The sequence below is a fragment of the Molossus molossus genome, unplaced genomic scaffold (genome assembly GCF_014108415.1).
Source record: "Molossus molossus isolate mMolMol1 unplaced genomic scaffold, mMolMol1.p scaffold_m16_p_8, whole genome shotgun sequence".
Lineage (NCBI taxonomy): Eukaryota > Metazoa > Chordata > Mammalia > Chiroptera > Molossidae > Molossus > Molossus molossus.
This window is the reverse complement of record NW_023425402.1, coordinates 35,229,597-35,248,405: the sequence shown is the minus strand read 5'-3', so window position 1 is coordinate 35,248,405 and position 18,809 is coordinate 35,229,597. Positions and strand designations below refer to the sequence as shown.

Sequence of the window (18,809 nt, the reverse complement as noted above, 5' to 3'; positions counted from 1 at the left end):
TACCTTTTTTTCATCCAACAACATTTTAACTTTGAAGATCATAACATCATTTAAAACAACCTCCTCATTTTTATATAGAATTTGAAATGTTTTACTGCAAATCAGAGAATCATGAACTGAAGCTGGAAAGGCTAAAGTCATACCTAAAACAAATAAGATATGTAATTGACAGATAAAGGGCAAAATATACTACAAATAAATTGAAACTTTTACTTTGAAAGCTTGATTATATTACTATAAGTTTGATTATATTACTCTAATGCCAATATCATTTTATATATTAGTATTAGAATGTTTCTGAAAATTTATTCATTTCTATGATAAAAATGAATAGATAAGTACATTATAATCATTATTAATTTTTTTTTAAATCCTCACTCGAGGATATTTTTCCATTTATCTTCAGATAGAGTGGCAGGGAGGGAGAGAGAGAGAGAAACATTGATATAACTAGAGACATATTGATTGGTTGCCTCCCATACAACCCCAACCAGGGCTAGGACTGAACCGCAACTGAGATATGTGCCCTTGACTGGAATTGAACCTGGGACTCTTTGGTCCAAGGGCTGATGCTCTAACTACTAAACAAAACAGGCCAGGGCACCATTATTAAGTTGTTGTACAACTAATATTAATCTGAGAAGGTAATAAGGAAATCCCAAAGTAGATACTTTTAAAAGTAAAAAATTGATATGTATATCACAGAAGAAAGCAATTTAGTTTTCCATAACTCGCATAGTAAAGAATTTGGATGGCTTTTGCCCTGGTTGCTGGAAAGTAACCTCTAAACCCTTGGAATAAAGAATGTGGCTGGCTGTTGTCCCTGATTCCTAGAAGGTGATCTCCAAATCTTTGGAATTTCCCAGTGACCCCCAAGTGTGTCTGTTATTCAGGGTGGGCTCTGACAGTTTATGTTAACAAAGTGACTCAAGGTGGGCCCCTAGGCAGTTTATGCTAAGCAGATACAGGATGGGAGCTGGCCACACCAGTAAGACCAACCATCTGATTAAAGCTGGGGCTTTGAGCCACATGATGTAAACCCCACCTCTAGGGAAAGGAAAGGGGCTGGAGACTGAGCCATGTGTGGAGAGTGAGTCATGTGTGTGCCTGTGTAATAAAACAAATAAAAACTTTGACATTAAGGCTTGGGTGAGCTTCCATAGTTGGCAAAACTAGATTTTGTCACATATCAATTTTCTGGGAGCGTAACTCATCCTGACTCCATGAGTAGAAAATAACAGAAGCCTCACAAATCTGTGATCCTCCCAGACCCTGCCCTATGTATTTCTTCTTTAGGCTGGCTCTAATTTTATCCTTTTGCTATATAATAAAACTGTAAGATATGCACAATGCTTTCCTGAATTATGTGACTTATTCTAGAGAATTAACAAACCAGCAGGGGTAACAGGAACCTCAAATTTGTAGCCAGCTGGTCAGAGGTGAGGGTAGTTTGTGGACCCCTGAACTTGTAGCTGGTGTCTGAAGTGAGAGCAATTACATGGAAGACCATGTCCTTAACCTATCAAGTTTGGTCTGCCCTCTGAGTTGTTGGTGTCAGGTCATCCCAACAGCCCACCTGCTGTCTTATTTCTCTATCCTCCAGAAATAACACGATGTGAGAAACAAAGAAACTGGAGATGTTTAAGCCACATATTAAGCCAGATGGGCATCTCCATCGGGCAGAAAGCCAAGAGTGGGATACCAGGGTCCAATTGGAACAGGTGGGTGGTCTGTTCACATGGGGTGATGGTCTGATGTCTGACCCTGTGCCTGGTAAGAAGGGCGGCCTGGAGTGAAATGTCAGAACCTGAGCAAGGTGAGGAGGGCAATCTAGGTGAAGGGGTGACCTAGAGTGAGGTACTGGGAGCCCAAGAAAGGTGAGGAAAGCAACTGCATGGGAGGGCACCTAAGGCTGGAGTGTTGGAGTTCAAATTAGGTAAGGAGGGTGTCCTTGCAGACGAGCATCATGATGCAGGGTGTAAGAGTCCAAATGAGGAGAAAAACTCCCATATGGGAAAAAGGGTGAGTGTGGGCAGCCTGACACACTCTAATTGAGCCCAAGTAAGGTGGGGAGGGTGTCCATATAGGGGAATCAATCACCTGCCATGAGGTACTGAAACCCAAGTAGCCCATGAGGGAGAGAATACTGACAAGGAACTGGCACATATAAGGGATTGATTAAATAATAAAATAAATTAAGGATAATGAAAGTCAGGTTCTTTGTTGTTTGAGAAAGAATGTATGCATACAGAAAGAGGATATAAATATAGAAATAATCCTATGGTACTGGATAGAAATTAGAAATACTGATGTGAACTCATGGTTCCACTATATATTTAGATAAAGACAGGTGTAAATTTGTATATGCATGTGTAAATATACATGTGTGTACATACATGCACTCACTAGCTCTGTCCAATATCTGAGAGCAGACAACCCCAAATATTGATTTTGGATACCATTATCCACTAAAAGGAATCAAGGATTTTGGATAAATGGCTGACTCTAAAGCTGGGACACAGATAGGACAAGAAAAGCCTGGGCCACCTTTTCATAACAGAAAGTAAGAAAGTGCTAAAAGAATGAGGGGACACATCAAAAATACATAAAAACTAGCTTGAAGAAGCTACCCCTAGTAATATCTGGGATGAACTGAGGATCAAAATAAATTATGATGGTAATGTATTAACATACATTAAATAATATAGAATCCATAAGTCCATAATGATATAAATAAGGGAACAAACTAATCAGAAGTTTGATAAAGAATAGGATACTTATTAATTGCAAAGACAAAAGGTTCAACTTCACAGTAAAGTCTTATTTAGTCAAATGATCTAAGTTAACATTAGCAAGGGACATACAGAAATCATGTGACACCTAACAGAACATAATAAGAACATAGTATCACTTCTGAGATATTCTTGTCAAAGTACATAACCTGAATCTAATCATGAGGAAATCTCAAACCAATGCAAACGGAATGCTATTCTACAAATTAACAGAATTATAGCCTTCAAAAGTGTCAGTGTCATGAAAGTCAAGGAAAGACTGAGGAAGTGTTCCAGAATAAAGGAGACTAAAGAGACATAACTAATTATAAGACATGATTCTATACTGTGTCATTTTGCTATGAAGGACTTTGTAGGGACAACTAGCAAAACTTGAATGGGTCTGAGGAAAAGATGGTGATAATATATCAATCAATTTATTGATTTTGATTATTTTATTGGGGTTATATAGGAGACTATTCTTGTTTGGAAGAAATATATACTGAAGTATTTGAGCATGATGTTGCATCATGTTAGCAAATTACCATTAAATGGTTACTCTTAAATGGTTCAGGAAAAAATTTATTTTTCCCATACCTATAACTTTTCTGTAGGTTTGACTGATTTATGTATATGTATATTAGAAGGGAAACCAAACAGAACAGAAACTCAAGTGCATATATCAGAGAAAAGCTGAGAAGGGGAACAAATTTTCCTCAATGGAAAGATTTTTTTTCATCCTCCTGAGGACATTTTTTTTTTTTTTTTTGCATTTATCTTCAGATAGAGTTGGGGGGGGGGGGGCATCAATGTGAGAGAGACACATCGATTGGTGACTGCCCACACAAACCCAACCGGGTCCGGGGACAAACTGCAACCAAGGTACGTGCCCTTAGCAGGAACCAAACCCAGGTCTCTCTGGTCCACGGGCTGACGCTCTAACCGCTGAGCCAAACTGGCCAGGGTGAAAGTAGTTTTTTTTAAAGCACCCAGATAATGCAAAATTTGAATTCACTGATTCAGAAAGTGAGTTTCCCTGTTGCTCTTCCCTGAGGATGCTACTCCAAGTTGTCTCTTCTACATTCCTACTATTACTGGGCCTGGAGCTTCTCTGTTCCTTGCTGATGCTTATCTACTTGCAGATACACCTGGACAAATTCCCAATTTCTCTGCTCCCCTTTCTGGCAAACTCTTCCAAATTTTCTTTGGAATTTATTATCTCTAATTCATCTCCCATTCTCTTTCTGGCCTGTTTTGTGATAGCCAGTCTCCAGGGTAGTCGCCAGTCTCACCTCCTGGTATTTACATCCTTATATAAGTCCTCCCACAAAGTCCCAGGGTTGATCTGTGTGAAGACAGCAGAATTTAAGGTATGATTTCTGTAAGACAGCAGAAGTAACAGATGGCAGCCTCTTAAGAGAACTTTAAGCCCAAGGAAAGCTAAACAACTTCTGGATTCCAGACCCAAAGAAACTGTGAGATAATGTTTGTTGTTTTATTTTTTTTTTTATTATTATTTTTTATCCTCACCTGAGGACATTTTTGCATTTATCTTCAGACAGAGCAGGAGGGAGAGGAGGAGGAAGAGAGAAAGAAACATCGATGTGAAAGAGACACATCGACTGGTCCGGGGCTGGGGACAAACTGCAACTGAGATACGTGCCCTTAGTGGGAACCAAACCTGGGTCTCTCTGGTCCGTGGGTTGACGCTCTTATCGCTGAGCCAAACCGGCCAGAGCAATATTTATTGTTTCAAATTAAGTTTGTGTGTAAATCCTTATACAACAATTAAGTCATACCTTAACTGGACTTTGGAGCATGTAACTGCTCTTATCAAGACAACTAATAACTTCAGCTTTGATAAATGAAATAGTGAATTCTCAGACCCCATTTTAATTGACTTATATCAGCATCTGACACACTTACATATTCTTTCATTCTTGAAACACTTCTTTAATTTGGCTTCCTGAACATCACATTTTCTGGTTTTACTCCTACCTCGTGGGCCATTCTTTTTTAGTTATTTTTTGCTTGTTTTTCTCTTGTCCAAGAAGAAGCATAGCATAGTGGTTAAGAATAGATTCTGGAGCCAATTCTGCCACTTACTAGCCCTGTGATCTTTATTAATTTTTCTTTCTTCCATGCCCTACATCCAAGTCTTTAGCAAACTCTATTGGCTCTACCAACAAAATATATCCGAAATTTCTTAGTATGAGTGCTAGAAATGTTCAAACAGAAAAGAATAATACTGCTGTTAGGAATGCCCTCTAAGGAATTCTAGCACAGGATAAAAAACTGTGTCAAACAAATTATTCTAAATTGCTTTGAATGACAATAATTAACTGTCTATGAAAGTTACCTATACTCTCAACTAACATCAATACTTAAAGCTTTAATAAAGACATACCAATGACTTACAGATAACAAAAAATTTTTCTTTAATTTTATTCTCAAACCAGGAGCAGTGGGCAAAGATGTGTAAATTCCTCCTAGTTATTTATTCACTCATCCAGTCAACACATATTTATTGAATACCTATTAGAAGCCAGACACTTTCTAAGTATTGAGGATAAACAGTAAAATAAAAGAGATAAAAATTGCTGACCTCATGGAGCTTACATCCCAATGGGAGGAGCAACAGAGAATAAAAATAAGGACTATGAAAAAAAATAAAGAGAGGAAAGAAGATGAGAAAGGTAGCAATTTTAAACAGAGATGTCAGGCAATGCTTAATTGAGAAGGTAACCTATCAGCAAAGGTCAGAACAGATTCCTATGTACTCTCCCCTACTACATGCCATAAGGTTGCTGCCCCTCCTTCGCCCTAATAAAGTCTGAAGGTTTACTCCCCGGAGAGGATAAAACAAAGGCCCTGTGAACTGAAATTCATCTGGCTAAACTGAGAGCAGGAGTATGTGAGCATATGCGTACTGAATACTGTATGTATAGACTTGCAGAACTCTTCCTCTACTGGGCTCCTAGAAGGCTGGCAGTTAGAAACTTAATCTCCAGGAAGGAAATAGATAAGAATCTTCTCTGCAATTTCAAGAACTGTAAAGAGTCTAGATTTTACCCAACTTGCAAGCTAACAAGCTAGCCTATCACAGTTTCATGAATGCTGGCAGAGGACATGGGACTCCTTGGTCAGAGACAAAGGACTTTATTACTTATGGCATAGCAAGCAGCAGGAACTTTGTGTTCACATCAGTTGCACTTGTCCTTACTTCTGCATGTCCCATGGGGGTGACATAGAGGTAGGCCCAGGTGAATGCTAGGCACATAGTGAGTTTTTGTTTTGTTTTGTTTTGTCATGATCAAGGAAATCTTAGAAAAATTCAATCTTTTATAAAGGAATACAAGGAAAAACTGTCTAAACTTTGAACTGGAGCGAGACATTACCTTTATTATACTGGACAGTAAACAAATCTACCTGCTGTTTGTTAAATAATATTCTTTCTCTTTTTAAAAATATGTTTTTATTGATTTTTTAGAGAGAGAGGGAGAGAGAGATTGAAACATTGATGTGAGAAAGAAACATTGATTGGCTGCCTCCTGCCCACCCTCCACTGGACATCAAGTCCACAACCTGGGCATATGTCCTGACCAGAAATCGAACCAGGATCTCTCAGACCATGGGACAATGCTCAATCCACTGAGCCACACCGGCCGGGCTAAAAATATTCTTAAAAAGTCTGGAACAGAAGTCTTTCAGTGTCTCTGCTCACAAGATGTACAGAAATGTGAGAAACCATGGAGAATTATTTTCAACAATATATAGGATAAAATCTCAGATTCATCACCTTCTTGACATGGAATCTGGCCAACCTAGTAAATCTATAATAGATCTGTTATAGATAGATCTGTCCTAACAGATAAGCTCTATAGATACTGACTTTAAAGATTCCTTAGCTAATAGCTCACTAATATCCTAATGTGAAGCTCAAAGAGACAAGTCCCATGTATGCTCTTAGAATTTCGAATCAACCGCCCTTTCAGTCATGTACAGATAATTGAGGACAATCAGACATCTGAAGAAATCTTCTAACATGTAGGTTAGAGGCCTAAACAAAGGGAAAAAAAGCAACTTGTAGATAAGAAAAAGATAAGAGATGAGAGGAAGAAGGAAAAGGAGGGAGAGAGAGGGATAGAAAAAAAAGAGAAAAGCAAAAAACAGAAAACAGAATTAAAATTGAAGAAATAACCCAGTAAGTAGAGCAAAAAGACAGAAATGAAGAAAACTAAAAATTAAGAAAACCAGTGAGGATGATCCACCATCTAAATGATAGAAATTCCAGAGAAAACAGAGGGGAGAAAATCATTGACAAAATAAGAAAATTTCCCAGAACTGAAAGACATATGTTACCAGATTAAAAGGGCCCAGGGAGTACTCAGAGATCTGTGGTATATCACCATGTGCCATCAGAACATTAGAAACAAAGAGAACATTCTGCATGATTCTTGAACGGGGGAAAGGATCACTATATATATAAAGAATTCACAATCAAAATGGCTTTGGAAGTCTCAACAACTATGCTGCAAACCAAAAGACAATGGAGCACTATTTTCAAAATGAAGGAAAAAAACAGTTCCAACCTAGAATTCTATACTTCATTAAACTTTCAAACAAGAGCAGAATAAAGACATTTTTAGATACTGGAAGTGTCAAAACACTTATCTTCTTTAACACTTTTCTCAAGATATTGGAAAATAGACTCTACCAAAAATGAGAGACTAAACCAAGAAAGAAGAAAAGTATCAGGAAACAAGAGATCCAATGCAGAAGAGAGGCAAAGAGAAACCTAGGAAGATGATGAAGGAAGATTCTAAAGAGATCCTCTGCCTTAGATAGAGAAGGTGACTAATAAAAATTGGCATAGTGTTTCTCAACAGATAGACATGTTGAGGTCTGTCATCTAAAAGATCTTTGGCTGCTACAGTACCTTTTTTTTTTTTAACCCTGAGTACAGATTAAAAGCTTGGTCAAATTATTTTTAGTACTTGATTTGTTTGAGGGTACACTAATGTAGTTTTGGACCCTATTTCCTAGATCATATGAGGGCAGTGTTTTCACCTTACAGAAGTTTTCTGCTGTAACCTACTCCTGAGAGTTGAAGGTAGCTGAATGGTAAGTTTGGATGCAAATTAGCCTATTCCACATGTTGGATATCCGATACTTCATCACCTTACAACCTTGCCAGAAGCCCTAAATGTAGAGAGTTCTAAGTTTCACGCAATTCACTCTTCACCTTGTCCACTAACTTCCCCAAAGAGAGTCTAAAACCTTCCACATGTGCAGAAGCATACAATAATCTAGAGAACTCTGTTCGGCTGTTCTTCTGGGAGATGTTTTTTAATAGTGATAATGCAGCTTTCTTACACAACTGAGTTTTTGCTTGATACTCAATTTTTCCAAACTCAACCAGATATTTCCTTGGGATATAGTCATAGGTGATAAAACTATAAAGAAAGCAACAGAGTGAACACAAAAGTCAGGTGGGGTATACATGAGGCTTTTACAGTACTAGTAATGTTCTAGTTCTTAAATGAATGGTTGGGTGTCTGGGTATTCATTTTATTACTTAATAAAATAATGATTCATATGACTTCAAAAAATGTATGAGACATTTTACAATAAAATTTTATATATTTATTGAACAGTTACTCTGTGCCATGACATTTTTTTTTTTGGTTAACTCACTCGAGGATATTTTTCCATTAATTATTTTTTAAGAGAGAAAGGAAGAGAGTGAAGAAGAGAGGGAAGGAAGTGGGGAAGAGAGCAAGGAAGGGGAGGGAGGAAGGGAGGGAAAGAGACATGAATGTGAGAGAGACACATCAATTGGTTGCCTCCTGCAAAACCCTGACTGGGGCCAGGGATCAAAACTGCAACCTAAGTATGTGCCCTTGGCAGGAATTGAACCCGCGACCCTTCGGTCCTTGGGCTGATGCCCTAACCACTGAGCAAACTGACCAGGGCTGTGGCATGCGTTATTTTAAGCTAAGTTGACCAGACAAAACCAAACCAAAATAACCCTACTTTCCCTGACCTAAGTGTTACAGATAAGGGCAGAGTGTTAAGGCATCTTATGAGGATTAACCTAGTCTGCGGAGTCAGGAAAGTCTTTGTTGACAATATAGCATTTGAATTGAAATACCATGAAAAACTTAGTTAAATAAAGATAGAGAGAAGAGCATTTCAGGAGGAAGGAACAGGAACTTCTTGAAGGTAAGCTCCATGTCTCATATATTTCTTATTTCACATAGTATTATGAACATGATCAGCATTTGTGCAGAAAATAGAACCTGTGTACATTATTGATGGAAATGTAAATGGTATAGGTGCTATTAAAAACAATATGGAGGTTCCTCAAAAAACTAAAAATAGAACTATCATATGATCCAGCAATCCCATTTCTGGGTATTTACACAAAATAACTGAAATAAAGACCTCAAAGACATATATACTCTCCCATTTTCATTGCAGCATTATTACATTCACAGTAGTCAAGAGGTAGGAACAACCTAAATGTCCTTTAGTAGATGAATACATAACAAAAATGAGATGTATGATGGAATATTTTCAGTCTTAAAAAAGAAGTAAATCCTGGAAGATGTCCACGGGCAGGACCGGAGGGAGGGTGAACGTGTGAGAGAATGAGCTAGTATGTGAGAGAGTGTGACTGGACGTGAAGGTAAACGACCAAACTCCTGCAGTGCAGAGACGTGGAGCAGAAGGTTCCTGTGCTATGGACGGAGCAGCCAGCTACCACGGTAAATGGCTCTTTAGGGCGCTTCTCCCTGGCTTGTGGGGAGGTCCCACCATTTTGGGAGATCCCGGGTCTTCCCTGGGAGGAGGCAGTGGGAGCAGCTGGGGCCCAGCAACCTGAGCCACCAGTGCACCTGGCACCATCGGACCAGTGTACACTCTGTGTCAACACAGACCTGTGCACAGTAGTGGAGCTCCCAAGATGCCGGTCCTGGAAGCTGCGGACAGCCTGGAGCCCAGCAACATCCCCCATGGTAGCAGCCCGATCAGTGTCAAGATATACCCCCAGCAACAGAGGCTGGGGAGCAGACATCCATCCCCAGGCAACAGAAGCACAGACCAGCAGCTGAGACCCATCCCCAAAAACTACAGCAAAAGCTGAGCAAGAGTTGAGCACCCTGGGATAGTAGCACTCCCCAGCCACCAACAGCGGGATCTGGGGCTCCACAGAGGCCTGTGTGGTTAGCATCTCACAAGAGCAGTGGGAAGCCTGAGCCCAAGAGGGACTGGTGCGATCCAGCTGCTGGCCCACGGGACCTGCAGAGTGTGGGGGCACCAGAGAGGCCTGTGCAACCCAGCAGCACAAAAGATAGAATAGAGCCTGGTACCCAAAGGGACTGTGCCATCCAGTTGCCCGCAGGACTTGTAGGGTGCAGTGGCACCAGAGAGGCCTATGCAACCCAGCTGCACACAAGATAGGCATAGAGGATGTGAAAATGGAGGCGGAGTGAATGGAAGCTACACAGACGATCTCCCAGAACCAAACGGGAATTACAACTAAAATAAAGACAAATCCTCAGAAAAAAGCAACAGAAAAGCAGCAGGACAGGACCATATAACCAGGGACACTGGTAGGATCTGCAGAGGCGCGAGAGGGTGGCTGGCTGGGAGTCCATGGACAGCAGGAGTCTTAGCTGTGAGTAGCACCCTTGGGGAATAAAGACCAAGCCTGCTCCACAGCGCAGAGACCCAGACAGAGCTCTAAAATAGCCACAGCCACTCACCTGGGGGATACGGCAGAGGGAAGGCAGACTGGGCTAGAACTCTGTGGGGACACCTGGGATTTGGAGGGCACTCAGAGATTTTGCTGAGTTGTGGCCACAAAGGACAGTGGCAAGAGTGCTCCTTCCTTGAGCTGTGGAGAAAAGCAGCACCCCACCCCCCACCCCCCGAGATTCAGGTGAGGCAAAAAAATGCAAATTGAAACCAGCATCTATACCACCCACTGAAAATCCTCTTATGCAGAACACCAGGACTACATTCCAAGGCACTGAGGAACTGAGACTACTAGCCATCAGGAAAAAGCTAGAGGATAACTGAACCTTTCCTGGGCTTGCAAATCTACCCAGGAAAGGAATACTTGACAGTGCTGTTTAACGTGGGCCACCCAGGCTCATCCAAACACAGTATAGGGAGCCACAAACAGCAGAACACCAACACCCACAGGGAAAATTTGGCAGGCTCCAAAACCCACTGAAATAGCCAAAATGGTGAAACAAAGAAACAATACCAAATGAAAGAACAAGAGAACTCTATAGAAGATGAGATCAATGAAATGCAGTTAAGCAAATTATCAGAGGTAGAGTTCAGAGCCATGATCTTGAGGAAGCTCAACAGCATGAGTAAGGACATCAGCACCATGAGTACAGATATAGAAACATAGAAAATCAACCAAGTGGAAATTAAGAATGACATAGCAGAAATAAAGAACACATTGGAAGGACTAACCAGCAGAGGAGAGGAAGCTGAGGACTGGATCAGTGAATTAGAAGACAGGGTACAAAAAAAACAACCAATCAGAACACCAAAAGGAAAAAACAATTAAAAAACAGGAAGATAGCTTAAGAGAACTGTGGGACAACTGGAAACGTAATAACATTCGCATCATAGGAGTCCCTGAAAAGGAAGAAATGAGTAAGGGTTAGAGAATATATTTGAAGAAATAGTGACAGAAAAGTCCTAACTTGGTGAAGGAAGAAGGCATTCAAGTTCAAGAAGCACAGAGAGCCCCAAGTAAGAAGAACCCAAACAGGCCCACACCAAGACACATAGTAATTAAAATGCTAAAAATTAAAGACAAAGAGAATCCTAAAGGCAGCAAGACATAAGCAACAGTTTACCTACAAAGGAAACCCCATAAGGCTCTCAGCTGACGTCTCAACAGAGACACTACAGGCCAGAAGGGAGTGGCATGAAGTAATCAAGGTCATGAAAAACAAGGATCTGAATCCAAGACTACTCTATCCAGCAAGGCTATCATTCAAAATAGAAGATCAAAAAAAGAGCTTTCCAGACAAAAGAAGGCTAAGGGAATATATTAACACCAAACCAGCACTCCATGATATGCTAAAAGGTCTGCTGTAATTCGTAGTAGAAATAGGAAGAAAAATAGAACCACACTAAACAAAAATGGCAGTAAATAAGTACATATCAATTATCAGCTTAAATGGGAATGGTTTGAATGCTCCCATAAAAAGACACAGAATAGCCCTGGCCGGTTTGGCTCAGCGGTTAGAGCGTCGGCCTGCGGTCCGGAGAGACCTGGGTTCGGTTCCCGCTAAGGGCACGTGCTTTGGTTGCAGTTTGTCCCTGGCCATGGTTGGTCGTGCAGGAGGCAGCCACTCGATGTGTCCCTTCACGTCGATGTTTCTCTCTCTCTCCCTTCCTCTCTCTCCATCCCACTCTATCTGTACAAAAAATGGAAAAATATCCTCGGGTGAGGATAAAAAAAAAAAAAAAAAAAAAAAAGACACAGAGTAGCTGAATGGATAAGAAAGCATGACTCACATATATGTTGTTTACAAGAGACCCATCTCACAACAAAAGACTCACATAAGTTCAAAGTGAAGGGATGGAAAAAAAAAAACCTTTCAAACAAATGGAAAGAAAAAAAAAGCTGGGGCAGCAATACTCATATCTGATAAAGTAGATTTCAAAATGAAGGCCATAACTAGAGACAAAGAAGGCCATTACGTAATATTGAAAGGATCTATACAACCGGAAGATATAACCTTGGTAAACATACATGCACCCAATATAGGAGTACCAACATATATTAAATATCTTGTGGAGGACTTCAAAGGAGAAATCAACAGCAATACAATCATAACAGGGGACTTCAATACCCTGCTAACATCACTGAATAGATCTTCTAGACAAAAAATTAACAAGGAAACACAAACTCTAAATGAAGTGTTACATCAAATAGATTTAACAGATATCTACAGAGAATTATACCCCAAAACTGCAGAACTCACATTCTTCTCAAGTGCACATGGGACATTCTCAAAGACAGGTCACATGTTAGGGCACAAACTAAGTCTGTACAAGTTCAAGAAGATTGAAATCATATCAAGCATCTTCTCAGATCACAATGGCATGCAACTAGAAATCAATTCCAACAAGAACATACAAAGACATTTGAAAACATGGAGGCTAAATAGCATGTCATTAAACAATGAATGGGTTACCATGGAGATAAAGAAAGAAATTAAAAACTTCCTGGAAACCAATGAAAATGAACACACAAAATCTATGGGATGCAGCGAAAGCAGTTCTGAGAGAGAAGTTCATAGCAGTAGAGGCCTAACTCAAGAAGCAAGAAAAATTTCTAATAGACTATCTAACCTCACAACTTAAAGAACTAGAAAGCAAACAAAAAGAAAACCCCAGAGCAAGTGGAAGGAAGGAAATGGTAAAGATCAGAGCAGAAATAAATGACATGGAGACCAAAAAACAAAGAGCTGGTTCTTTGAAAAGATAAACAACATTGATGGACACTTAGCTAGACTCACCAAGAAACAAAGAGAGAGAACCCAAATACACAAAATCAGAAATGAAAGAGGAGAATGACTGACAGCACAGAAATATAAAGGATTGTTAATAGATATAATGAATAATCATATGGCAACAAATTCGACAATCTAAGTCAAATGGACAAATATCAAGAAACACATACTCTCCCAAAACTGAACCGGGAAGAGATAGAAAACTTGAACAGACCAATAACAACAGAAGAAATTGAAGATGTAATCAAGACTCTCTCAGCAAACAAAGGCCCAGGCCTGGACGGCTTCGCGGGGGAGTTTTACCGAACATTCAAAGAAGAACTAAACCCATTCTCCTCAAACTATTTCAAAAAATTCAAGAAGAAGGTACACTTCCAAACTCGTTTTATGAGGCCAGCATAATTCTAATTCCAAAACCAGAAAAAGACACTACAAAGAAAGAAAACTACAGGCCAATATCCCTGATGAACATAGATGCCAAAATCCTGAACAAAATACTAGCAAATCGAATCCAGCAATACATCAAAGAAATTATTCAACATGACCAAGTGGGATTCATCCCAGGGATGCAAGGCTGGTACAATATTCACAAATCAATAAATGTGAAACACCACATAAACAAAATGAAAGATAAAAATCATATGATCATATCAATAGATGTCAAAAAAACCTTCGACAAAATCCAGCACCCATATCTGATAAAAACGCTCCGCAATCTGGGAATAGAGGGATCATATCTCAACATAATAATGGCCATATATGAAAGACCTACAGCCAACAACATACACAATGGGCAAAAATTAAAAGCATTTCCCATAAGAACAGGAACAAGACAAGGATGCCCACTTTCACCACTCTTATTTAACATAGAACTGGAAGTCTTGGCCACAGCAATCAGACAGGAAGAAGAAATGAAAGAGATCCAAATTGGAAAGGAGGAAGTGAAACTGACATTATTTATAGATGACATGATACTATACGTAGAAAACCCCAAAGGCTCCATAAAAAATTTACTAGACTTAATAAATGAATTTGGCAAAGTAGCAGGATACAAAATTAACGTCAAGAAATTGATGGCATTCTTATACATCAGTGATGAACTCACAGAAAGAGAAACTAAAAAAAACAATCCCATTTACCATCCTGGAAAAAAAATTAAGATAACTAAGAATAAACTTAACCAAAAAGAAAAAGGACCTATTTGCAGAAAACTACGTAATTGAAAAAAGAAATAGAGGAAGATATAAAAAAGTGGAAGCACATACCTGTTCATGGATTGGAAGAATTAACATTAAAATGTCCATATTACCCAAAGCAATCTATAGATTCAATGTAATCCCCATCAAAATACCAACGACATACTTCACAGAACTAGAACAAATATTTCAAAAGTTCATATGGAACCAAAAAAGACCCCGAATAGCCACAGCAATCTTGAAAAAGAAGAACAAAGTTGGACGGATCACATTACCAGATTTCAGGTTATACTACAAAGCTACTGTAATCAAAACAGCTTGGTACTGGCACAAGAACAGGCAGACAGACCAGTGGAACAGAATAGAGAACCCAGAGGCAATATGTTCAATTACTATTTGACAGAGGTGGCAAGAGCATACAGTGGAGTAAAAACAGCCTCTTTAATAAATGGTGTTGGGAAAATTGGACAGCTACATTCAAAAAAACGAAACTAGACCATCAACTTACACCATACACAAAAATAAACTCAAAATGGATAAAAGACTTAAATGTGACCCATGAATCCATAAAAATTCCAGAAGAAAATGTAGGCAACAAAATTTCAGACATCATACACAACAGAATTTTCACTGATACATCACCTAAGGCAACAGAAACAAAGGAGAAAATGAACACATTGGACTACATCAAACTCAAAAGCTTCTGCACAGCAAAAGATACAATCATCATAAAGGAAAGGCAACCCACTGTATGGGAGAGCATAACTGCCAATGCTGTATCAGATAAAGGGTTAATATATAGAGTGCTCATACAACTCAACAAAAGGAAGACAAAGAACCCAATTAAAAAATGGGCATAGGAACTAAATAGATACCTCTCCAAACAGGACATACAAATGGCTAAGAGACATATGAAGAAATGCTCAACGTCACTAATCATCAGAAAGATGCAAATTAAAACAACAATGAGGTATCACCTCACACCTGTCAGAATGGCTGCCATCAACAAATCATCAAACAAGTGTTGTAGAGGGTGTGGAGAAAAGGGGACTCTAGTACACTGCTGGTGGGAATGCAGACTGGTGCAGCCACTATGGAAAACAATACGGTGTTACCTCAAAACATTAAAAATTGAACTGCCGCCCTGGCCGGTTTGGCTCAGCGGTTAGAGCGTCGGCCTGCGGTCCGGAGAGACCCAGGTTCGGGTCCCGCTAAGGGCACGTACTTCGGTTGCAGTTTGTCCCCGGCCCTGGTTGGTCGTGCGGGTGGCAGCCACTCAATGTGTCCCTTCACGTCGATGTTTCTCTCTCTCTCTCCCTCCCACTCTATCTGTACAAAAAATGGAAAAATGTCCTCGGGTGAGGATAAAGAAAAAAAAAAAAAATTGAACTGCCATTTGACCCAGTGATCCCACTTCTAGGAATATACCCTAAGAAGCCTGAAACACCAATCGGAAAGAATATATGTACCCCCATGTTCGTAGCTGCACTATTTACAATAGCTAAGATCTGGAAACAGCCCAAGTGTCCATCAGTAGACGAATGGATAAAAAAGCTTTGGTACATATACACAATGGAGTACTATGCAGCTGTAAGAAAGAAAGACCTCTCATTTTTTGAGACGACATGGAGGGACCTAGAAAGTATTATCCTAAGTCAACAAAGCCAAACAGAGAAAAACAAGTATCATATAATCTCACTTATTTGTAGAATATAATGAACACAGCAATCTGAGGAATGGGGTAGTCCCAGAGACGTGGAAGTGGGGTACGGACTGACAATCCCCAGAAGAGGGAGTGGTGGGGGAGAGATAAACCACAGAACTTACATGCATGTATGCATGAACAATGGAACATGGACTAAAAAGCTGGGGACAGGGCTGGGAGGGAAGAGGAAGGGGGATTCAGTGGGGGAAGAAAGAGAAACATCTGTAACAAAAATAAATTAAAAAACAAAAAAGGGAAGTAAATCCTGTCATAATATAACTTGAATGAACTGTGAGGACTTATGCTACATGAAATAGGCCAGACAAATACAGATTGATTCCACTTATATCAAGTTTTTCTAAAATAGTCAAACTCATTGAAGCAGTAAGTAGAATGGTGGTTGCTGGGGCGGGGAGGTGGGGGAAATGTGAAGTTGATATTCAATGATACAGAATTTCAGTCATGCAAGGTGAAAATATTCTAGTGACCTTCTGTATAACAATGTACATATAGTTAACAACACTGTACTGTACCCTTAAACATATGTTAAAAGGGTAGATTTCATGTTATGTGTTTTTTACCACAAAACAAAAAGAATGAATGCTTTATTCTGGAGTGTTAATACCCCATGGCAATATATTTAAAGAAAAATCCTGAGCTTTCTGTGTACTAATCTCCCTGACATTCTGCTCTTGGGCATCACAGTTAGCTCAGTTACAAACCTTTAATTCATCCCTGTTTTCAGGCACACCTCTCACTTCCCTTCATCTGCTGTACCTGTCTAAAATTCCTGGGAGTAGGTAGTTTAGCTTTCACATCTATTTTCTGTCCTTCGAAAATTTACTGAAATATCTGCTATACCTTTTTGTGCTTTTACATTGTTATTACGAAAGAGTATTGAAAACAAAAAGACTTGCATATGTCTATACTCAGTTTATTGTCTTGAGTCTGAAAACCTCTCTGCTTTTTATTATTTACTAGGTGATAATCTCTATCTACAAGTTTAGGAACCACATATATCTTTTTCATTGCTTTAATTTAGGAGTGAGCACTATGTCTTATACATAATAGGCACTCAGCAATTACTTACTGAATAAATAAACTTTAACTTCTTTAAATTTTTTTTTTTAATCCTCACCCGAGGACATTTTTGCAGAGAGTGCAGGAGGGAGAGAGGGAAGAAGAGAGAGAGAGAGACAGTGATGTGAGAGAGACACATCGTGTGGTTGCCATCCACACGAACCCAACTGGAGTCAGGGACCAACTGCAACCGAGGTACGTGCCCTTAGAGGGAACCAAATCCGGGACTCTCTGGTCCGTGGGCTGACACTCTAACAACTGTGCCAAATCGGCCAGGGCTAACTTCTTTTTTTAAAAAAATGTTTTTATTGATATTTTAGAGAGAGAGGAAGGGAGAGAGAGATAGAAACATTGATGTGAGAGAGATACGTCAATGGCTGTCTCCTTCATGCCCCCCACCAGGTATCTACCCACAACCGGGGCATATGCCCTGACTGGGAATCGAACTGGGGCCTCTCTATCTATGGCATGACACTTAATCCACTAAGCCACACAGGCCAGGCTCATCTAACTTCTTAATTTAGTGCTCTATTTTCTTGTTGAAATGACTCTATTTGCACTTTGCATCTCAGCTATCTGCAAACCCAAAAATCAGATCTACACCTTTTGTGACTTGTGATATAGAACTACAAATACTTATATTTATTTGTATACATAATTTATATTTTTTCCTCTCACTATCTTTCAGCATTTCATTTGGTTAAACAGTTAGCATTGGTATCTGTTGTTTTGTGGACAAGTAAGCATTCATTAGAACATAATTTATTAAGCTTCTGAAATACCAGGAGCTATGAGAGATGAACATAAGAAAGAACACTATTTCTTTTCAGAGTTCCTAATCTAATTTGAATAGAAACATACAAATAATTGCAGTACAATGTGCTAATCTCTTAACTCCCTATTTCAAAAGGCCAAAGCAAATGGCAATGTAGTTATCATTATCTTTTAAGCCAGGTAAAGAGACAACTAATGGCAGTGACAGAAGGGAGCTGCTGACCACAGGGAAAGCAAAATGAAGGCTTGTAATGGCAAATAAACTCTACTTTCATTATCTATTCAGTTACTAATAATGGTAATGGATTAGTGACATAATATGAATAGTCTCTAGCTATATATTTCTTTAAACTTTTCTCATCTTAAAAAAGCATTCTTATTAATGATTCTTGATGTTTAACTGCATTAGAATACCAAATTCTGAGGAAAAAAATTAGGAAGTGCTATGGAGACCTGGTAGAAGAAACTTCTAACTGCTTATGGGAATTATTCTAAGCTTAATAAAGAAGAAATGATGAGGAAGGGAGAATGTATACAAATAATGAGGTAATTTAGAACCCATCAAATTTGGGAAACTGGAAATGGTTCCATAGAATCCATAGGCAGAATAGTGAGAAATAAAGTTTCACATGTAGTACTATAGAATCAAATCATAAACAATCTTAACAAGTCAGCAAAAGTACCACAACATTTTAGAGGCTCATAAAGGCAGGCCCTGAAAAGCTGATTG

The 18,809-nt window shown here is 39.3% G+C and overlaps 1 protein-coding gene across 5 annotated transcripts in view; it reads right to left on the bottom strand.

Moving 5' to 3' along the window:
- Window positions 1-18,809, bottom strand: part of FAM135A (family with sequence similarity 135 member A) — a 111,435-nt gene that overhangs the window by 63,532 nt on the left and 29,094 nt on the right. For all 5 annotated transcript variants that reach the window (XM_036248754.1, XM_036248755.1, XM_036248758.1 and 2 more), the window contains exon 5: window positions 4-143. In XM_036248754.1, coding sequence (XP_036104647.1) covers window positions 4-143 — 140 coding nt within the window. The remainder of the gene's footprint in view (window positions 1-3; window positions 144-18,809) is intronic.